This window comes from Dromiciops gliroides, chromosome 3 (assembly GCF_019393635.1).
Source record: "Dromiciops gliroides isolate mDroGli1 chromosome 3, mDroGli1.pri, whole genome shotgun sequence".
NCBI lineage: Eukaryota > Metazoa > Chordata > Mammalia > Microbiotheria > Microbiotheriidae > Dromiciops > Dromiciops gliroides.
The window spans coordinates 401,137,624-401,161,899 of record NC_057863.1 but is presented as its reverse complement, the minus strand read 5'-3'; the positions used below and the strand labels follow the sequence as shown (position 1 = coordinate 401,161,899).

General features: G+C 38.7%; 1 protein-coding gene across 1 annotated transcript; it reads left to right on the top strand.

Moving 5' to 3' along the window:
* Positions 1-17,684: 17,684 nt before the first annotated feature.
* LOC122747682 (anillin-like) lies at positions 17,685-20,153 on the top strand. Its single transcript, XM_043993572.1, has one exon. The coding sequence runs from the start codon at positions 17,685-17,687 to the stop codon at positions 20,151-20,153; it is 2,469 nt and encodes an 822-aa protein (XP_043849507.1).
* Positions 20,154-24,276: the final 4,123 nt, after the last annotated feature.

Below are 24,276 nucleotides of genomic sequence, written 5' to 3'. Positions count from 1 at the left end.
CTCTGATTGGAAATTCAGCAATCCTTAAAGGAGCTGACCTAGAAAGAGTGATGGATAAAATATGAATCAAATGCCAACATGTCAGGGCCCTTTAGCAGACGCAATGAGTGGTAGACCCTCCTTACACCAAAATGACACCATCAATATACAAAACCCTCCAAATACAGATGCTTACATCTGGAAACACTCTTTTGAACTGTGGCATCTGGGTCTTGTTAGTACTGTTTTAGGAAGCAAAAAGGAGGTGTGCAGAAGTTCCTGCCCCACATCTCAAGCCTCTTCACTCTGTCCAAAATATACTAAAAGAGCATCAATCTGTTCTCCTGTGGAAAATAGAAGAGCTCATCCTGTGGGTAGCGGACTGTGCATTATGAAAGGATTTTTCATGGTATGGTTGTCATTATGCCCAGCACGAAGCACACAGTGTCACTAGGAAGTTCTGGTCTGACTGCAGAACAGATTGGCCACACTTCACCATCCTTATTTGCCTTGGTGCATGAGGGACACTGCACAAATGATGCAGCAAGCATATGGAATTGAGAGAAGTCTGCATAGCCCTTTCAGCATTACTGATAATAGCACAGAGAAAGGGGGAGGGAGTCTCCAATCAGAGAGTAGCTATCCCCCATCTGAATTCTTTTCTCAGGCATTGCAGATATCCAGTCAAGACAGGAACCCCACTAAAGCAGTTAGAAAGCTCACAGGATGCTTTAGGCCAAAGGAAAATGATGAATTTGAAATACCTGTCTTTAGGCAAGCCGGATCACATTAAGGTAGGTTGCTGGACTCATCTCACAGCTGGCTCAGAAAAATAGCAGCCACATGTGAATTTAATGATACAGAAAAAGGAATAAAATCACATATTATTTGGTTATTTATCAAGTCATTTCTAGTGTTTAGCACTGAGGTATACAATCTCCCCCCCCCAACCTTTGTCAATTTCCTTAACTTTAGGGGAACTTTTAAAAAGTAACAAAGAATAAATAGGAGGAAGGAGTCAGGAAGGGATCTGGGTGGAGAATTCAGCTTATAGAGACTTGGATTCTACTTCTACTTTTCTGTTTAGTCATTTTTCAATCATGTCTGACTCTGTGACCCATTTGGGGGTTTTCTTGGAAAAGATACTGGAATGTTTTTTCATTCCCTTCTCTAGCTCATTTTACATATGAGGAAACTGAGGAAAACAGGGTTAAGTGACTTGCCCAGGGTCACACAGGTCAGATTTGAACTCAGGTCTTGTCTTGAAGCTCAACACTTTATCCACTGCTCCACCTAGCTGCCTTTATAGCGCCCTATCTGAGGCTTATTAGTAGCTGTGTGACTTTATTTATATGCTCTGGTCTTATCTCAATTTACTTAATCTAAAAAAGAACATTGAGCGAACTCATCTTTAAGGTTCCTTCTCATTCTAATAGGTCATGAACTTTATAAAACTATGATTACATCATTGAAATATACTCATTGTCACAATATTTCAAACTTTCTTAGAATGAACCACTACACATTCCAGGCTAATGTGCATAAATCATGGTAACATATTCGGGAACTTGTGCTCCTCAGAGTATCAAAAGCAAGAGACCTAATTAATTACTCCCCCAAATATGTCCTTTGCCTGATCAGTGATGCCTGAACTTCTATCACTGGGCAATGTTTGATTTGGAGTAAAGTGTAAATGCTAATGTGAAGGGATTTATGTTGTATCAGTCATTAATAGTTAAGATGAATAAGTTTCATAGAATGTGACTGCTAAAAGAATCTTATTGGTCATCTAGTTTTCTCAGACCATTGACGCTTATGTAGGTTTTTGTTTGTTTGTTTGGTGAGGCAATTAGGGTTAAGTGACTTGCCCAGGGTCACACAGCTAGTAAGTGTCAAGTGTCTGAGACCAGATTTGAACTCAGGTCCTCCTGAATCCAGGGCTGGTGCTAAAGCACTGCGCCACCTAGCTGCCCCTAATAGCACTTCTAACCAAGAATGACTTAGAAGGTCAGAAGGATGGAGCTGCTATGCAGATACAGGAGTAGAGCCTAACCCCACAGTCACCCTGACACAGATCCAGTCCCAGGAAAGCCTGACCAGAGAAGGAGACCCCCAGAGACTCTGAATCAGCTGAAGTGCCAGTGTCGTCTGGAACTAAGCTCACAGTCTGGTGTCAGGGCTGAGCCCTGGACAGGGGTGAGACTACAGGGGTCTATACTGGTGCTGAGGCAGAACTTGGATTTTGAACCCCTGCTGAGAACCAGGAGGTAGGCTTGAGTAGCAGTGGCCCAGGTGGGGGAGGGGTACAGGATCCTCAGAGCTAACAACCACAACACACAAAGTTGGTTGAATAGCAAGTTGGTCTGGCATCATCTAAGGACTAGGGAACAGACCAGGTGAGTAAAGAACCTGATTCTCCTTAAATCATACCACCTAGGACTTCTTAAGCTTGGGATACTGTAGCCTGGAAACAATGCCCCACTTTAAGGAGCTAAAAGTCAAATTAAAGAAAGACAAGATGAGCAGATAGAGAAAGGTGAGGGCCATATAAAGTTTTTTCAGTAAGAAGGAAGACCGAGGTGCACCCTAAGAGGAAGACGTCAACATCAGAGCCCCTACATCTAAAGCTTCCAAGAAAAATATGAATAGGTCTCAGGCCATAGAGGTGCTCAAAAAGGACTTTGAAGATAAAGTTAGAGAGGTAGAGGAAAAAATGGAAAGAGAAATGAGGGTGATGCAGGGAAAACATGTGAAAAAAGTCAACAGCTTGAAAAGTCAAATTGGCCAAATGGAAAAGGAGATACAAAAGTTCTCTGATGAAAATAATTGCCTAAGAATGAGATTTGAACAAATGGAAGCCAGTGACTTGATGAGAAACCAAGACACAATAAAGTAAATCCAAATGAATAAAAAAGTAGAGGGCAATGTGAAATATCTTCTGGGAAAAATTGCTGACCTGGAAAATAGGTCCAGGAGAGATAATTTGAAAATTATTGGTCTACCTGAAAACCATGTTCAAGGAAAGAGCTTAGACACCATCTTCTAAGATATTCTCAGGGAAAATTGCCCTGAAATTCTAGAAGAAGAAGCTAAAATTGAAAGAATCCACTGATCACCTCCAGAAAGATATCCCAAAAGGAAAACTCCTAGGAATATTATAGCCAAATTCCAGAACTCTCAGGTCAAGGAGAAAATATTGCAAGCTGCCAAAAAGAAAGAATTCAAGTACTGTGGAGCCCCAGTCAGGGTAGCACAAGATCTAGCAGCTTCTACATTAAAGGACCAGAGGGCATGGAATATGATATTCCAGAGGGCAAAGGAAATGGGATTACAACCAAGAATCACCAACCCAGTAAAACTCACATAATCTTTCAGCAGAAAAAAATGGGACTTTAATGAAAAAGAAGACTTTCAGATATATGTGATAAGGAAACCTGACCTGAATGGCAAATTTGACTTTCAAATACAAGACCCTAGAGAACCATAAAAAATTGGAGCTGGGGGACATACCTGGAGTCATACAGTGGGTGACTGTCTTGTGTCTGATCCCCCTGGGTCCAGGGATGATCCTTTGTCCTTTGTGTAACCTATCTAGGTGATGACATCTTTAGGGTTAAATTGAGGGGTGAAGGGAATTCACTTGGGTGGGGAAGGGCAGAGGTGAAATCCTACATGAAAGAAACAGGAAAAGGCTCATGGAGTACGGGAAGAGATAGGGAAGGAGCAGGGCAGTAAATGAATTTTACACTCATCAGAAAAGGCTCAAAGACCTTAAACTCATCAGAGCTGCCTCAAGGAGGGACTAACACATACACCCAACTGGGTGGAGTAATCTATTTAATCTAGGCAGTAAATGAGCCTAACACTCATCAGAATTGGCTCAAAGACCTCAATCTCATTAGAATTGGCTCAAGGAGGGAATAATGTACACACTCAGTTGGGTGGAGTAATCTCTCTAACCCTGTAGGAAAATAGGAGGGCAAGGGGATAAAGAGAGAGGGGCAAAAGAAGGAAGGGCAGAGTGGGGGAGGAGACAGATAGAAGCAAATCCCTTTTGAAGAGTGATAGAATGAAAGAAGATGGATAATAGAATAAATATCATGGGGAAGGGAATAGGATAGAAGGGAAACAGTTAACAATAGTAATCATGAAAAAGAGAAAAGGGGGGGGGAATTGTACAAAAAATATTTATAGCAACTCTTGGTGGAGGCTAAGAATTGAGAATCAAGGGAAATGTCCATTAATTGAGGAATGATGGAAAAAGCTGTGCTATATGATTGTAGTGGAATGGTATTGTGATATAGAAAATGACAAGCAGGATGATCCCAAAAAAACCTGGAAAGACTAATGAACATCAAGGTTTAGTGAAGTGAGCAGAGTTGGGAGGACATGTGCATAGTGACAGTAGTATTGTTCAATGAGCAATTGTGAATGACTTAACTACTCTCAACAATGCAATGATCCAAGACAATCCCAAGGAAGTAATAAGGAAGCTTACTATGTACCACCATAGAAAGAACTGATAAAAAGAACACTTGTGAATTTTACATATATAACCTGGTTGAGATCTTGTGGAGGGGGGAGGAAAGAGAGGGAGGGAGGGAGAAAAATTTGAAACTCTAAATCGTATGAAAATGAATGTTGAAAACTACCATTACATGTGACTGGAAAAAATAAAATAAATGTTTGTTGCTAAAAAAAAAAAGAAAGAAAGAAAAAAAAAGAAAAGAAAAGCTACAGCAATATAATAAAGATATAAGTCATGATGTTATAAGGTACGAAGCTTGCTCTTTTATCTGAGCTAACAATACCCCTTATAGGCCTCAGCTGACATTCCCACGTAGCTGTCCTGTGACTCCGATGTGTCTGAATAGGTAGGTAGTTTCAACTATTGGATAGACAAAATATCATGCTCAAGTGTAGCATACACTGATGGCCTCTTGTTCACTAGTTTTGCCAAGCTTTAATTGAGCCAAGTTCCTATTCAATCATCTTGGAGGGTGCAGCCACATCTACTGAATCTTTTCAAACACTGTACTTTAGTTATTTATTAAGGCATATCCTGCAATAATTGAGGAAAATCATTATTAGGTCAACCCTAGCCAATCAGCTAAATAAAATAGAGATACTGGGCCATAGCCTGGTTAATTAAAAGCAACATTCTAGAGCTAAATTTGCCTAATGGTTAAAAGAATATGTGAATAACATAAGAATGATAGCCACAGAATTTATATGATAAATTTGTTGTGGACACAGCATGGTAGTCCAGAATTTTCATTTTATTTCTTAATTTGTTTGTATTTGGTTTCTTCATTGGAAAAGTAGAAGGCAAGATGATAAATTTCATTTGTGTATTTATTCATTAACTAATTTGTTTATTTGTTAATTCATTCATTCATTTGTTTATTTGTTTGTTTTTTGCAGAGCAATGAGGGTTAAGTGACTTATACAGGGTCACACAGCTAGTAAGTGTCAAGTGTCTGAAGTCAAATTTGAACTCAGGTCCTCCTGAATCTAGCGCCATTGCTTTATCCATTGTGCCAACCAGTTGCCCCCTAAGAAGATAATTTTTAAAAACATGGTCAACTTAAGAAAAAAAATTGTAAAATACTCAACCAACTCATGATATATTCAGAAGCATAAAACTATAAAAGATTTCGTTAGTGTTACACATGGAAAGAACCAAAAGACAACAAACAACATTTTCATTTTAAATATGGTGAAACTGACATCCAGAGAAATGAAGGGAATTGTCCAAAACCACCTAATGATTCAGCAGCCAAGCCAAAACCAAATCTAAAGTACTGCCTGACTACCTTTCCTTTTGCACTACCTTTTGAGAATTGAGAGAGAATTGTATGTTAGACCAGAGCTTCTTAAACTTTTTTCATTTGCAACCCCTTTTCACCTGAGAAATATTTGCATGACACCTGGTATATAGGTATATAAAATAGGTGTACATAACCTTTTACTATTGCCAAATTTTTGAGACCCCATATGGAATCTTGACCCACAGTTTAAGAAGCTTTGTGTTAGACAATAAAGGAACAATACAGCAGTGTGAAAAGGGTAATGATCTAGGAGGCTAAGATAGGGTCAAAGATAAAGGAAGGAAACGAACACTTATATAAGTGTTTACTAAATTCAAGGTCAATACAATCCTGTTTAAGTTTCAGGAGAATCTTAGGAAGTGGCTGCAATCATTATACTATCTCTGTTTTATGGAAGAGAAAACTGAGGGACAAAGAGGTTCAATTATTTGCCCTTGGGTAGAAGCTATTAAATGTCCAAATTTGAACTCGGGACTCCCTAAATCTAGGCCCATTGTTCTGTGTTCTGATCCACCCAAATATATCTGAATTCCTGATTTTTCAATTCTAAATAAAGTCTGTGGCTGAATGGTCATGGAATTTCACAGAAGGAGAACTCATTTGGTGAGGGGTGGGAGAAAGAGGTATTCATGCTCATTCTCCAAAATGCTTTAACATGGGGGCAGCTAGGTGGAGCAGTGGATAAAGCACTGGCCGTAGATGCAGGAGGACCTGAGTTCAAATCCAACCTCAGACACTTAACACTTACTAGCTGTGTGACCCTGCACAAGTCACTTAACCCTCATTGCCCTGCAAAAAATTTTTTTAAAAAGCTTTTAACCTATTCTACCTGAAGGGAGGAGAAAACACAACAGGATTCAAAGAAATTAGGGATAGGCTAGATGGCATGTATATTCTTTGGTGCCCCTCCAATAACCAGGGAGGCCTTCTCTAATGATGGATGATAGGGCAGAGCTCCATTCGAATTGCCAGCCAGGTCGAACAGCTGGCGACTGCAATCTTGCAAACTTTCCCCACTCTCAGGGCCGTTAGAATCTTAGCCAATTAGCAGTTGCCAGCTTACATAGCTGAGAAAAAGGGAAAGCCACAAAGAGCATTGCAGAAAGCATGCTGGGGGCTCCCACAGGGGTCAGAGAGAGCTCAGAAAATGAAGAGCCAATCCAACAGTCTGGCAGAAAAGGAGAAGTTGAGTTCCAGCAAGGGAAGTGGTGGCTTACTCACTCCTTGGCCAGATGATCTCAGGTAAATGTGCAGTATCCGTTCCATTTCAGGAGGCAGTTTAGCAAAGCAGCCCCCAGTTCCATACCATCTGCCCATGATTGCTTCTCTTACTCCCCACCCCCCACTCCCCATCCTTATAAGTCTCCTTTCCATGGAGTCAGGGCCATCCCAGGAGGGATGCATGATCCTATGTAAATTTACCAAATATGTTTCCTCGCTCTTTTTACAATGCACCCCTGGTTAAATTAGCAAATCAGTTTAAATAATATGTTATGAGCTTTACTATATGGAGAAAGAAGTCACAATGCATAGAGCTTGAAGGAAGGTGCAGAAGCCAAAAAAGATCTTCCTTCTCACATTCTTAGCTGGCTGACCAGGAAGGAAAATCAAAAACAACAAGCATCTTTGCTGGCTGTCTCCCATGCCTAGAACCCCTTCCTTCCTCATTCTGCCTCCTGGATTCCCAGGCTTCTATCCATAAATATGATTAAGCACTTACTATGTGCTAGGTACTGTGCTAAAATTCTGAGGATACAAATAAAAACAAAGATAAGCTGTGCCTTCAAAGAGCTTACAATCCAATGGAGGAAGATGACACAAAAGAGAAAGCTGAAAGGGGGAGGCAAAGAAGGTGCTAATTGATTAATGACTTCAAGTCTTAGTTAAAGTCCCACCTTTTGGGGGAAAATAAAAGGCTTTCCCACTCAATTCTTTTTTTTTTTTTTTTTTTTTAGGCAATGGGTGTTAAGTGATTTGCCCGGGGTCACACAGCTAGTGTCAAGTGTCTGAGGCCGGTTTTGAACTCAGGTACTCCTGAATCCAGGGCCAGTGCTTTATCCACTGCGCCACCTAGCTGCCCCCCATTTAATTCTTAGTGCCTTTTATTCTAAGATTATCTCCCATTTATCAAGAATGTATCTTCTTTGTGTGTTGTTATTTTCATGTTTTCTCCCCAATTAAATCATGTCTTGAGAGTGGAGATTGTTTTAATGTATTTTCTGCCTCTCCAGTTCTTAGCACAGTACCTGGAACATAATAGATGCTTAACAAATACTTGTTGATTTGACTTCACTTGACTATAAAATGTTCATAACAACCTTAAATATTTTGTTTGTTTTTTGGGGGAGAGATTGGAAGTGGGTATCTGTAATGTGATCATGAGACAAAATAATTTTAAATTAGAAGGATCTTAGAAATCATCTGGTTAGAATCCATACTTATTTTTTTCAGATGAGGAAAATGAGCACCAGAAAAATGATATCTTCTTCCCTAATTGTTTGTTCGGACAACCAGGTAGTGCAATGGCTAGAGTGTTGGGTCTGGAGTCAGGAAGACTCATCTAAGTTCCAATCTGATCTCAAACATTTACTAGCTGTTTGACCCTGAGCAAGTCACTTAACCCTGTTTGCCTCAGTTGCTCATCTATAAAATGAGCTGTAGAAGAAATGGCAAACCACTCCAGTACATCTGCCAAGAAAAGGCCAAATGAAGTCACTAATAGACAGACAAGACTGAAATCGACAGCAATAGCTTGGTTGAAACAATGAAAATCATCTTGCTTCCTTGAAATTGTTCGTCAAATTGTTCCAGGAGGTTCCCATAGTCCTTACGTACTATTACTCAATAGTCCTTATCCTCTCTCTGCCAAGAGAAAAGTGTAGTACTTCGAGTCATTCCCCTGTCATTCATGTGGAGATCCCTGTAGCAGACAAATGATTCTCTAAGTTTGTGTCCTGAAACTATAGCTCATGAGTCTCCATTGATAGATATATTTACATTTAATAATCAGAGGTGACAATGATATTCTTGGATCAACAAAAAGCCCCTGCTGTCTTGTTTCTTCAGGGTTGTGGCTACTAAGGCTTCTCCTTTGTTCAGTAGGAGAATTTTAGCTCCAGGAAAAAGCCATATGCATTTTAGAGGAAAGGATAGGGCACCCTTGACTTGTAAAATACCCTTGGGCTTAGTAGGACTAAAGAGTTTAAATTCAGAGAGGTCTCATAAGCTATTCTGTCCAACAACCTAATTTAAAAACTGAGGAATCTCAGACTTAGAGAGGTTGAATGACTTGTTCAATGATTGTAAGAATCAGAGGTCTTGAACAATTTAATAACAATAATTTTAAAAAAAACACCTAAAACTTGACAAATAAACCTCTCATTATAAGCATTCATAATCCCACAATATAAATTCCCATATTGGCCAAGTCTGAAATGTATGCCTGTTTTAGCATTTTAAGTTTAACACCTCTGTAGCAGAAGGTGAGCAGTGTGTTTCATCTTTGATCTTCTAGAATTATGGTTTATCATTGAACATATAAGAGTTCTAAAATATTTCAAAGTTGTTTTCCTCTATAATGTTGCTGTCATCTACATTTTTCTCAAAATTCTGCTAACTTCAATCCACATAAATCCAAAGACCATTTCCTCTGAAATTTCTTGTGACACAATTTTATTCCATTATATCCATTAACTCCAATTTGTTTAGTTCCCCAACAGGAAGATATCTCCTGACTTTCTGAGTTTTGAAAAGAAAATAGTTATTGTAAATATTTTATTAGTATATATGTGTCTGCATATATATGTGTGTGTGTGCATATATATATATATAATATGTGTGTGTGTGTGTGTGTGTGTGTGTATGTGTGTGTCTGTCTATCTATCCACCTATCTATTTATCCATCTACCCAGCACCTTTTTCTTTCTTCTGTAACTTCTTTAGAGGTCATAGATCTAGTAGTAGTATATCTGGGTCAAGGGGAACATTTCTTGTTCAATAACTTTTGGGGAATAATTCCTAATTGCTTTCCAGAATGGCTAGACCAATTCACAGCTCCTCCAACAGTGTAATAGTGTACCTGATTTCCCATAGGTAATAAAGAATTTTGGTCTGATGGTCAGAGGCCTCACACTACTTTATAATATACTTTTCATATACTTGCCATTTTTAATCTCTAACAGCTCTGTAGATCAGGGTTTCCTGGTTTTCAATTGCCAAGTTCTTTCATTCTTCCACATAGACAAGCGGGCATAGGAAAAGGCATAGATAGTAGCTGATGATGATGAAGCCACATTGATGAGAGAAATACAGAGAGAGACAGAGACAGAGAGACAGAGAGACAGAGACAGAGAAAGAGAGGGACAGAGACAGAAAAAGAAACAGAGAGAATCTAAGTACTAATCAAATAGGTACAAGGTAAGTCTAGGAGACCAAACCAGTGCATGCTACTTTTACTAAAACATTTATATAGACAGGTGGCTAACAAATAAATGAAAGGTGATTTGCCCCACACCCTTATAAAAGAAAAACCCTTGGAAATAAGCCAATTACAAACTAAGACATCCTAAGACTAGGTGCTATAACTATTGCTGAAAACAATGTGATTAGCTCATTCACATGGAAATAAAATGATGGATAAAGAGTCTTGTATGTAATTCTTCCTGTCCCCTCCCCACCCCACAGTGATTTGTACCTGGGCACAAAGCTATGGACAAAAAGAATGATTTTCATGTAAGGAAATTTCAGAGCTAGAATCTTATGACATGATTATCTGAATATTCTTCCTTTCAAACTCAGTAGAACTGAAAATTTCAACCCAAACTAGAAAATGTCAGGCAGACTAAACTCAAGACAGGAAGGCCGCTTAGCCTCTATCATTTGGGAGGTTTCCAAATGAATCATTCCATGGTCCTAAGAAATTTCCTATTTTAAAGGGAGCTTAGACTTTGGGTATGGACCCCAACATTCACACACTCAAAAAAAAAATTTAGGTTTTGTGAGATGGGGAATGGAAATTTTCTTTTACAGAGGATGTGATATCAATAAATGTTTCTTTTTTGGACACTGAGATGAAAAAGTCTAACCATTTTTTGAGAAGTGATGGGTATGAGAAAAAGACCTTTTGAATCTGGAATTTCATGAGTTCATTTTGAGAGGGCTAGATCTCACCAGATCTCAGTTGAAACAGCTGGGACATTAATAGCCATGTTATCACCATTTTTCTAATATTGATGTTATACTATAAATTATTCTTCTGGTTCTACTTACTTCACTCTCTATCTTTTCATAGAAGTATTTCACGTCTTTTTGAAATAATCTATTTTCTTATTTCTTATAATAAAACAGTTTTCCATCACATTTACATACTATAACTTTTTCAGTCATTCCTCAATTGTTGGACATCCTTTGAATTTCAAGTTTTTTGCTACCACAAAAGAAGTTTTATATATATATATATATATATATATATATATATATATGTGTGTGTGTGTGTATATATATATATGTGTGTGTATATATATATATATGTATGTATGTATATGTATGTATGTGTATGTGTATGTGTATGTGTATGTATATATGTATATGTGTGTGTGTGTGTGTGTGTATATATATATATATATATATTGCATATAAGGGATATTTTCCTCTTTCCTTGATATCATTTAGGTCTAGGCCTAGCAGTATAGCTGGGTCAAAGGACTCAAATTATTTAATTAAACATTTTATGTATCATTCTAAATTGCTTCCCTGAATAGTTCTATCCATTCACATGTCCACCAACAGTGTATCAATATGCCTGTTTTCTGACAACCCTTCAGATATTTATCATTGTCTTTTTCATCATCTTTGCTACTCTGAAGGTTGTGAAGTAGAAACTTTAGAATTGTCTTAATTTGCAATTCTCTAGTTAGTGATTTGGAGCATTTTTTTTTATATGCTATAGTCTGGGGTTCTTTGCTAAAGAACTGTCTGTTCATATCCTCAAACCATATGTCAGATTTGAGGACTTTCATAAACTGATAAATAATGGAATGAGGAAGACCAATAAAACTTGTTGGTTGCAAAGATTAAGGATACAGAATGAGACATAGATGTTAAGGGCTAAAATTCTAGCTAAACTGTCTAAAATATCTAATGAGTGGTCGCCAATAAATTATAAGCTTTAGCAAGAGTTAGACTTTTAAGCATTTATTAAGGAGAATAAGAATTTGGTAAAGAGAGAGAAAGGCCTAGATTCCTATCTATTAAAGGGAGAGCACATTTCTAGCTCCGCTCTCCACCAGAGTCCAAAGGAAAGACAGTCAGAGCAAGTGACAGTCTCTTCCTTCCTCCTCCCACTAGCCCGCGTCACTTCCTGACGCCAAAGAAAAGACTCCTGGTCTTGCCCTCAAAGACCTTTGCTTCATGGGCAGAACTCTTCTACAGTAAGTCTCCAGCAGGTGGCATCATTCCAATCATTACATAGATATTATTCTATGTACACACTAAAGGAATATGTTTTGTTTGACTATGAATATTTGTTATAGTAGATTTTTTTTTCTATTTTGACAATAGGGTTGGAGGTTATAAGGTGAGAAAATGGCTTTCAGTCATTTTAATAGAAAGGTGGGAATACTATAAATATAAAATATTGCATGGACTCAGAGATGAGGACACAGTGTTATTCATTTTTACTTAATAGCTTTACTTTACTACTACAAGAGATGTTTCCTGTAAGGAGAATAATATAATGTTAAAACAAAACACATGAGTAAAACTTAAAACTTTCATTTTTGGTCATCACTATTGTTCTAAGCCTTTTCAAAATCCCTTGGTCTTGTCATTTCCCAATTGACAAATGGTCAAAAGATAGGAACAGGCAATTTTCCAAAGAAGAAATCAAAACAATTTATAGTCATATGAAAAAATGCTCTAAATAATTATTGATTAGAAAAATTCAAACTAAAGCAACCTTGAGATATCATTTTGTACCCATCATATTGGCTTAAAAGATAGAAAGGAAAAGTGACAAATGTTGGAGAGGATGTGGAAAAAATTGGGACACTAATTCATTGTTGGTAGAAGGGTGAACTGATCCAACCATTTTGATGAGCAATCTGGAATTAGGCCTACAGAGTTATGAAACTACATATACCCTTTGATATAGCAATATCAATGATTGGTCTATTTCTGAAAATAATTCAGGGAAAGGGAGAAGAACCTATATATACTTTTTTTTTTTTTTGTAGGGCAATGAGGGTTAAGTGACTTGCCCAGGGTCACCCAGCTACTAAGTATCAACTGTCTGAGGCCAGATTTGAACTCAGGTCCTCCTAAATCCAGGGCTGGTACTTTATCCACTGTGCCATCTAGCTGCCCCCCCATTTTTTTTTTTTTTTTGCAGGGCCATTAGGGAGAACCTATATATTCTTTTTTTTTTCAACAAACATTTATTTTATTTTATTTTTTCCAGTTACATGAAAGGGTAGTTTTCAACATTCATTTTCATACGATTTAGAGTTTCAAAATTTTTTCCCTCCCTCCATTTCCTCCCTGCTCCACAAGACATCAACCAATCTGATATAGGTTATATATGTACAATCCACAAGTGCTGTTTTTATCAGTTCTTTCTATGGGGGTGGATAGTATGTTTCATCATTAGTCCCTTGGGATTTTCTTGGATCATTGTATTGCTGAGAGTAGTTGTCCACAATTGCTCATTGAACAATACTGCTGCCACTATGCACAATGTCCTCCCAGCTCTGCTCACTTCACTATACATCAGTTCATATGAGTCTTTTCAGGTTTTTCTGGTATCATCGTGGTTGTCATTTCCTATATCACAATACCATTCCACTACAATTATATACCACACATTCTTCAGTCATTCCTCAATTGATGGACATTCCCTTGATTCCCAGTTCCTAGCCACCACAAAGAATTGCTATAAATATTGTTTGTACAATTTTCCCCCTTTTCTCTTTTTCATGATTATTATTGTTAACTGTTTCCCTTCATCTTATTATCCTCCCCATAATATTTACTCTATTATCTGTCTTCTTTCCCCCAATCCCTCTTCAAAAGGGATTTGCTTCTGTCTCTCCCCTCCCCCAATATCCCCTCCCCCAATATGCCCTCTCTTCTTTTGCCCCTCTCCCTTTATCCCCTTCTCCTCCTATTTTCCTGCAGGGTTAGATAAATTACTCCACCCAATTGAGTGTGTGTGTTATTCACTCCTTGAGCCAATTCTAATGAGATTGAGGTCTTTGAGTCAATTCTGATGCGGGTTAGGCTCATTTACTGCCCAGATTAAATAGATTACTCCACCCAATTGTGTGTGTGTGTGTGTGTGTGTGTGTTAGTCCCTCCTTGAGGCAACTCCAATGAGTTTAAGGTCTTTGAGCCTATTCTGATAAGTGTAAAATTCATTTACTGCCCGGCTCCTCCCCTATCTCTTCCCTTACTCCATAAGCCCTTTCCTGTATCTTTCATATGGGATTTCACCCCATGCTACCCCTGCCCCTCACTCTCCCCCAGTGCATTCCAATCACTCCTCAATTTAACCCTAAAGATGTCATCATGGGGCAGCTAGGTGACAGTGGACAAAGCATTCACCCTGGACCCAGGGTGATCCCAGCCAAAACCCGGCCTCAGACATAAAACCGTCAACCACTGCACAACCCCAGGTAAGTCACCCAAGTCCAATTGTTGTTTGTACTGTATACAATATTCTCTTGGTTCTGCTCATTTTGATCAGCATTAATTCATATATCTTTTCAGGGTATTTTTCTTTTCTGAAATCCATCTGTATATCATTTCTTGCAGCACAATAGTATTCCATTACATTCATATACCAAAACTTTTTTAGTCCTTGTCCAATTGATGTACATCCCTCTTTTTCCAATTATTTGCCACTACAAAAAGAGCTGCTCTACATATATTTGTCCATGCAGGTCCTTTTCACTTTTTTATGATCTCTTTGGGATAGAGACCTTGTAGTAGTATTGTTCTGTCAAAGGATATGCACAGTTGTATAAACTTTTGGCCATGTTTCCAAATTGCTGTCAAGAATGGTTGGATCAGCTCACAACAACACCAACAAAGTATTAGTGTTCCAATTTTCTCATATCCTCTTCAACATTTAGCATTTTCCTTTTTTGTCATATTAGCCAATTGGATAGGTGTGAGGTGGGACCTCAGAGTAATTTTAATTTAATCTCTAATCAGTAATTTAATTTAATCTCTAATCAGTAGTGATTGACAACATTTTTTTTTCATATGGCTATAGACAGTTTTAATTTCATCATCTGATCAAATGATGTGTCTGTTCATATCCTTTGACCATTTGTCAATTGGGGAATGAATTGTATTCTTATATATTTGATTCAGTTCTCTATATAGTTTAGATATGAGGCCTTTTTCAGAAATACTGTCTGTAAAAATTGTTTCCCAGCTTTCTGCTTTCCTTCTAGTCTTGTTTGCATTGGTTTTGTTTGTGCAAAAAACTTTTTAAATTTAATGTAGTCAAAATGATCCATGTTCCATTTTGTAATCTCTATATAATCTTTGTTCATAAATTCTTCTTCTCCATAGATCTGACAAGAAAACTATTCCTTCCTTTTCTAATTTGCCTATGATCTCTAACCTTTATGTATAGATCATGTACCCATTTTGACTTTAATTTGGTGTAAGAGGATGGTCTATGCTTATTTTCTGCCATACTATTTTCCAGTTTACCCAGCAGTTTTTGTCCAATAGTGAGTTCTTATTCTAAAGTCTAGAATCTTTGGGTTTATCAAACTGGAGATTGCTAAATTCATTTACTGCTGTGTTTTGTGTGCCTAATTAATGTATTCCACTGATACCCTTGTGTTGTTTAAAATCTAAATGTGGGTTCTAAACTCCCCCCCCAATTTTTGGGGAAAACTGGCTAAAATCATTGATAAATTCAGCAAGAGTTTAGGCTTTTAAGGATTTATTAAAAGATATATTATAAGATAATGAAGAGAGAGAAAGATTGAGAACAGATTCTTTATAGCATGGAAATCCTAGGTTTTCTAGCAGCCCACTTGAAGTTCTGCCACCAAGCTGATGTCTCAAACCAAAAGAGAGATCCAGCCCACCAGCATTAGCTTCCTACTTCCTGTCCTCCTCCCCAAAATGGGAGGTTCTTCAAATTGATTGATTGAGAGTGGTCTCCTGTTGATGTCACAGTCCCCAGCCTCTGAGAAGACATGGGGTGTTTCCTTGATGAATCAGTAAAAAATAAGAGAATATCATAACTTATGCTAACAAACAATATGCTAATAACAATATAGGAAAGAGAGAAAGGGAAAATTTTGTCCAGAGGGGCAGTCCCTCATGGACTGGAGCTTTGACAGTTGAAAATAGTTTTCAATGGTTGCTGCTTTATAAATAACATAGTTTTAGATCTGGTACAGCTAGGCCACCTCCAGTTTCTTTTTTTTTTTCATTAATTCCCTTGATATTCTTGACCTTTTGTTTTTACATATGAATTTATTGTTTTTTCTAGCTCCATATAATTAATTTTTGGTAGTTTGATTGGTATGACACTGAATAAGTAAATTAATTTAGATAGAATTGTCATTTTTATTATATTAGCAAAGCCTAACCATGAACAATTTATATTTTTCCATTTGTTTAGATATGATTTTATTTGTATAAAAAGTGCTCTGTAATTGTGTTCATATGATTCCTGGGTTTGTCTTGGCAGGTAGACTCCCAAATATTTTATATTGTCTAGAGTTATTTTAAATGTAATTTTTCTTTCCATCTCTTTTTGCTGGACTTTTTTCATCAATGTAGAAATGCTGATAATGTATGTGGGTTTATTTTATATACTTCAACTTTGCAAGTTTTGTACCTCCAGAATCTCTACAGAAGCTTAATTTAATCTTGTTTCAGAAGGAAATTTGGGAGAGCTTCCTGGTTTTACTCTGCCATCTTTCTTCTGTCTCAGGAACTCTTTTCATCAATGTTTTGAAGGCCCTTTATTGAATGTAATTTTTATTATATTATGGTTCAAAAAGAGCGAATTAATGTTTCTGCTTTTCTTCATTTGTGAGGATTTTATGCCCTAATATATGATTAATTTTTTGTGAAAGTGCCATTTACAGCTTCTATTCCCATTCATTTTTCTCCAGAAGATCATCATATCTAATTTTTTTAGGCTTTTACTCATCTCCTTACTTATTTTATGGCTAGATTTATATACTTCTAAGAAGGATGAATTGAGGTCTCCTACTAGTACAGTTTTCAAATTTTTTTCTTCTATAATTCATTAACTTTTCCTTTAAGAATCTAGATGCTATACAATTTGGTGCACATATATTTAGAATTGGTATTTCTTTATTATCTATGATGCAATTAAAGAATATTAAAAGGTCTAGTTTGACAGTCAAATAAAAATGTCAAGCTTGGTTAGAAGTAAATTATGGGAAATCTTAAATGCCAACATTTTTATTTATATTTTAGGCCATGGAGATGTGCTGCTATGAATCAATTGTGTTATGAGAATCAAATGAGATAGTGTGGATAATGTGCTTTGAAAACCTCAGAGTGCTATGTGAATGTCAGTTACTATTAGCCTAATTCCCATATTTTACAGATAAAACAAGGGTCCAGAGAGATGAAGGGACTTATTCAAGGTAACAAAATTAATCAATCAATCAGTCAGACAATCAACCAATTAATCAACCAATCAATCATTCAATCAATCAGTGGCATTTATTAAGCTTTCACGCTGTGCCAAGCATTGTGCCTGGAGCCGAGGGAGCCGGAGCCCTCCTTTCACATCACCCTGTCCTCCTGTCCTCCTGACCTCGACCCTAGCCTAGCCTACCCCTCCATTGAGCCACACGAGAGAAAAAAATGGCGGAGCTGTCCTTAGGCCCGGCCACAGCCGAGATCAAGAGACTGAGAAAGCCACTTGAAGAACCCAGCGACAGCCCTTGGAAAGATGCTCCTTCCCTGGTGAAGTACTGCACCGCTCCCACGAGTAGCCCCACCTCGGGGAAGGGGCAGAATCCGGAGCTGCTTCCCGAGCCTCCTGCCCGCCCGACTCTGCAGAACGAGCTCGTGAGGCCCGGCCTCGGGTACACTCCATCCCAGCCCCGGCAATGCCCGAAAGACCAGACAGTGACTCCAGTGGGAGCAGGCATCAAGCTTTTCCTGGAGCATTTCAGAGAAAGTTGCCAGGATCACAGTAGAGCCAACCGTATAGTGCCAACCCCGCCTCGAGTTCCCCTCATCACCCCTAATAGGAAGGCCCTCCAGGAGAGATTGTTCAAGCAGAACCCGGTGTCGTCTTCTGCCACCCTCAACCAGCAGCTCAGGCAAGAACGAGGGACGGAAGCCAACGAGGAAACCCCAGGTCGGAATGGTTTACCAGGACCTCAGACACCTGAAAGGTCTCCCAGCATCAAGCCTGTGGCTATCCCTGAAAGCGAAATGACCAGGTCTAGTACTTTGAAAATCTCTCTGTTAGAGGAAAAATCCGCCAAAGTCACTTTGGACCCTGAGGTTGAGAAGCAGATAGAGGAGCGTGAGGGGGAGAGGACCGTGGGAGATGAAGAGATTCTCTACAATTCCAATGTCATCAATGACGTAGGCCCGCATCCTCTGGAGAGCAGAGAGGACAAAGACGGCTCCGAGGAGATGGATGACCTGTACATTTCATCCACGTCGTTACTGGCCTCGTTAGAAAAAATAATGAATGTGAGAAGTTCCAAGGTATTTGCTTCCTCTTCTAGTTTGGAAGTCAGAGATAGCAGTGCAAAGGATGAAAGCCCAAAGGCTGGAAAAGTCCAGAGGACTCGGGTCCCAAGGGCCGAGTCTGAGGATAGCCTCAACTCTGGAAATCACCACGTTATCTATAGCATTAATTCCTACCGCTCTCGCTCTCGGAGATTCAAAGGGACCGAACGCCCTTCCACAAAGCACATGAATGTTCGCAGAGAGGACGTCTCCTCGAAAACGGAAGAGAGGAAGAACGAGCCATCCCGCTACCAAGTGAATGTCAAGCAGAAAATGCAGGAGCTGAACAGAAAGATCAATTTGCAGCGGACTGTGATCTATCAGGTCTGCCAGGCTCTGAAATGCTGCACTGACAAGCACTGGAAGGGCTCCTTGGAAGAGGCAGAAGCCGAGAGACTCCTCCTGATCGCGACAGAGAAGAGAGTGGCTTTGGTTGAAGAGCTGAATAAACTGAGGGCCCAGGGGCCTCAGCAATGGCCCAGAGCCAGTCCCACATCTGGCGAGCTGGCTCCATCCAGGGTCTCTATCACGCTCACGGAGTTTCAACTGCCTCTGAAAGCCGAGTTTTTCTGTGACCCTGATAAAAGAGCAGAAGCAACAAAGTACTACTTAATTATGCTGAAAGCAGGGGCCGAGAATATTGTTGCAACACCTTTGGTGAGCACTGCAGACTCTCTCACTGGAGACTCTCTGACGTTCAGCACCACGTTCGTTCTGCAAGACATGTCCAGTGACTTTGAAATCAGTGTTGAAGTTTACAATTTGTTCCAAAAGAAAGCTTTCTGGCCGTCTGACAAGAAGAGAAAGACTCCCAAGATCATGAAGCGATTCTTGACCTCCATCACTTCTAAAAGAAATCTCCAGTCTTCAATGATGGCAAGCCCTGGGAGCCTCGACACTGTGCGCGACAGCAATTTTGTACTCCTTGGATCTCACACCCTCTCGCGGTCTTCCATAGGAAACACCAAATTTGCTTTGGATAAGATACATTTTAATGAAAAAGAGCTACAGCTACTGGGTTATAAATTCCTGAACAAGATACCTTTCTTGTGTCCTTTGGAAGGTCATATTTACTTAAAAATAACGTGCCAGGTGAACTTTGTGGAAGAAAAGGGCTTTCTGACCATATTTGACGACGTCGGTGGGTTTGGAGCTTGGCATAGGCGTTGGTGTGTTCTGTCTGGAAACTGCCTCTTTTGCTGGGCTTACCCGGAAGATGAGAAGCAAAAGACCCCCATAGGGAGTATAAACTTGGCCAATTGTACCAGTCCTCAGATCAAGCCAGCCAACCGAGAATTCTGTTCCCGAAGCAATACATTTGAATTAATTACTGTCCGACTGAAAAGAGAAGATGACAAAGAGACTCTGGTCAGTCAGTGCAGAGACACAGTCTGTGTCACCAAGAACTGGCTATCTGCTGATACTAAAGAAGAAAGGGACCTGTGGATTCAGAAACTGAATCAGGTCCTAGTGGACATCCGCTTCTGGCAGCCTGACACCTGCTTCAAGGCTGTGGGGGAAGGCCTGAACCCCTATGGGAGGGAGCCGGGACTGGTTCTTGATGCCAGTAGAGGCAAGCACTGACTTGGGTCTCGAATCTTCTATTGCTGTTCTGTGTATGCAGACCTTTCACTACTAAACTCTCCTCTGGCTCCCAGTGCAGCAGAGGAGCTAGGCTGGCACAGGAAATGATGGCCCATCTTTCTAAATTTCCCTGTCCTAGTCAGGGCTTGTGGTCACCATGAGTGATGGGGCAAGGTTAGGGAGCCTCTGCTCAGCGGTCTTATCTGTGGACAGAGAGCAGGGAAGGCTGTTTGAGCAAGGCTTCTTTCTGCCAGGATCTAACTAAGGGGTTTAGGACTTGTGGAGTTTTTTTGTTTTGTTTTTCCAAAAATACTCTACTACTCTAGTGCCATGCTGCTTCCCTTCTGGTGGGAGAGTGCAGAATTCATCTTAAAGCTGGTGGTTCTCACTTAAACACTAATTTCCATTGTTTTCTTTTTATATGCTATTTCTTTGGAAATCTAGTTTTTCTCAATCATAAAATAGTTTATGTGTTTACCCAAATAATAAATGTTTGTAAATACTTTTTTAAAATAATTTTTTTAAAAAAGTCTTTGCCCTCCATTATTTACTGGTAGACTTGGAAAGAGACCATGTTCCATAAATCCAAGTTTCTTTCTCCTATACCACAGTTATACAAAGTATGAAATTTGAAGAATCGTTCTAATATGAGAAGAGCACCATTTCCCATTGGGAAATGGTTGAACAAATTGTTGCATATGTACATGATGGGATCCTATTGTACTGTAGGAAATGACGATGGGACAAACAAGTTTAAAAGACTTAGGAACTCTGATCAACACAATGAAGCCAATTACAATTCTAGAGGACTCATGATGAATCATGTTGCCCATCCACATATGGAGAGCTGATGGACTCAGAGGATAGATGTATGTATATGAATTTGATATGGCTAATGTGGGAATTTATTTTGCTTGACTTTATGTTTTTGTAATGGCTTTTGTTTTTCTTGCTTTCTCAATGGGTGAGGAAGGGAAAAGTGGGAGGGAGAATTCACAACTGAAAATAAAATAAAATTTAATAAAATAGAAATGGTTCCATTAAACATCTGAGTGGTTAACTTCTTTCTACACTAAGTTAAATGTCCATCAAATATATATATATATATATATGTGTATATATATGTATATGTATATAATATAATTTAGAGTCTGAGGGGACCTTAGAATTCATCCTACTTCATCTTTTAAGTAAAGAATCTGAAACCCCAGAGAGCTGACTTACCTGAGTTCATCCAAGTTGCAAATAGAAAAGCAAGAATTCAACAGCACTCTTTTCCCCAATTCACCACACTGCCTTCCATTATAATCACAATCTCTACTCCAGAAAAACTACCTCCATATGCATAATTCATATCCTATAACTCAAGTTTAGCAGGTTTTCCCCACTTTTCCAAAGCACACATGAGCCATGTCAGAAGAACATAATAATTGGCTATAGGAAGGTGTCCCCAACACAGCTCTGACAACCTTTAAAGTATCAATACATGCAGATCTTAAATGGATTGTATTGAATAAGAATCTCCCTCAGCAATTTTCAAGATGCAGTTAAAAATGTAGATTTCATGACTGAACTAATCTATGTGGGACAGAGTACTTCAGTGCCAAAAAACAGGAAGGTCAGTAAGGAATGAAGATTAGATTTGTCTTGGAGATGAGTTCTCTAGATCAATTATTGAAGAAAGCTTCTGTATTTTTTTAGGGGAAAACTAATCTAGTCTTTGTATCAATGATTCTAATAGAAATTGTTCTCCCCTATACCAAAAGAGAAAATATTCTGTGCAAATCAGAGGGAAATGAGTATAGGTTCACATAAGGCTTTTGGCAGACAATTTGGGAAAAATGGGGGACAGTGAATGTTGACTAAGGGATGCATGTATTGTGTAGATGCTATATGAAGAAGAAGCTTTGATATAGTGGGAAGAGGGCCAGGTTTAGGATCAGAAGACTGTGAGGTCAGAAGAAGCTACAGTGACTCCTTCATTCTCAAAAAGAGTGAGAGCAATTTCTTGCAAGATATGGAACCACAACCCATACAACTTTTATTCAACTGGAGCTGCCCTTATCTTACTACACTATGATCCTAGGTCCCTTTTCTCTAAAATGTCCTGATAATCTCTATGTGCAGATTCTCCCATCTGAAAATCACCTTGAAGGGTTGAATGATCTGATATTCTAATGCCTACTTTGGACAAATTCACAAATTTGTTAATCACACTGAAGGCTTAAGGACACAGATATACAACTGACTTTCTAAAAATATCACCCATTAAAATTAGTACTCTGGGGGCAGCTAGGTGGCGCAGTGGATAGAGCACCGGCCCTGGAGTCAGGAATACCTGAGTTCAAATCCGGCCTCAGACACTTAACACTTACTAGCTGTGTGACCCTGGGCAAGTCACTTAACCCCAATTGCCTCACTAAAAAAAAAAAAAAAATTAAAATTAGTACTCTGTCTATGAAATACTAGGTTGTCCACACAACTGAGTCACAGGATGCCATAGATCACTTGCTGAAGTGGTTGGCTTTTGGACTCAACTTGAAGACCCAGAACATTGATATTTCAAGGCAGGCACATTGCTTTTCACTTCCTGAAGCAATTCCCAACACTTTGCCCTACCTAACTGAGGAAAATACCAGTCTGCTTTAGAACACAGGTAGTATTTAACAAATATTCTGGATCTTGCTTCTCTCTGTGTCTGGGTAATCTTCCAAAGGAATATAAGGAAGAAATTGTTCTACCCAAGTGAATGACCATACTATTTGCTTTAAATAGAAGACCAAACAGGGCGCAGCTAGGTGGCACAGTGGATAAAGCACTGTCCCTGGATTCAGGAGGACCTGAGTTCAAATCCGGCCTCAGACACTTGACACTTGCTAGCTGTGTGACCCTGGGCAAATCACTTAACTTTCATTTCCCTGAAAAAAAAAAAGACTAAACAAAGTCTCACTCTCCACCTCCCCCATTCCTCAAGACCAAAGTTCAAATCTCAGCTACACCACTTACTGTATGCAATGGATAAGTCACTTAAACTTTCTGAGACTCACTTTCTTCATCCATATAATAGCAATAATGGTAGTATCTATTTCACAGGGTTATTGGGAGGCTCAAATGAGATAAAGTATATAGGGTGCTTTATGAACATTAAGGTTTTTATAATGTCTGTTAGGTTATATTATTGTTATTAGGTACATATGTGACTTATGGATAAGTTTCATTATCCACAAAATGAGGAAATGGATAAAAAACCTTAAAAAATCCCTTTACATTTTTAATTCAATAAAACTGTCAGATGAGAAAGTCTTGCACATTCTTGCCTCTACTTAATTGTTCACCTAATTCTCTGAAATGCCTTCAACTCTATCTCATTTCTGCCTTCTGAAATAGATCATAGTCTCATGGTCTTTAGGAATCCTTACACATTCACTGCATTCTTCAGTGCTCTCTACTTCTGTATCTAGTGTCTACCCTTTTCATTGATGTTTATATATTGCTGTTTTACTGTATTTAACAAGTTATCTGTTTATGTGCTGGTCTGATCATTTAATTACCTTCACCAAAGAAGTTCAGTAAATCTAATTGCCTATACAATAAAAGACAAATTCCTTAACTTGGTACTTAAATTCCACCCCCCCCCCCCACATTTAAAAAAAAAAAAACAGAGGAAACAAACTACCTTTCCAGTCTTGCTACACAATATTACCTATCATACATTCTATACTCTCTATACTTCAGCTAAACTGATCAGTTGTTTTCTGCGTTCAACCTTCCCTCTCCGTCCATTTATTTGTGAATACCATTTTCTTTTTTTGTTTCCTTTGGTCAAGCAGTCATTCAAGACTGAGTTCTGATGCCACTTTCTTCTTAGCTGCTAAAAGTGATTCCCCCAGCTAAAGATGATTCCTTTTTTCCTCAAGCTCAAATTCTTATCTGTTTGATCAAAAGATCTTGACTTGCTAGAGCACTAGGCTCTATATAATTACTTTTAATAGGTTTAAACTTGGGGAAAAAACCATAAATATAAAATGCATAGTTAGGGAACAGTTCTGAAAAGAGAATGAAAGCTCAATATAGGTCAGAAGTGGAATATTTTGACCAAAAAATCTAATATGATCTTGATATG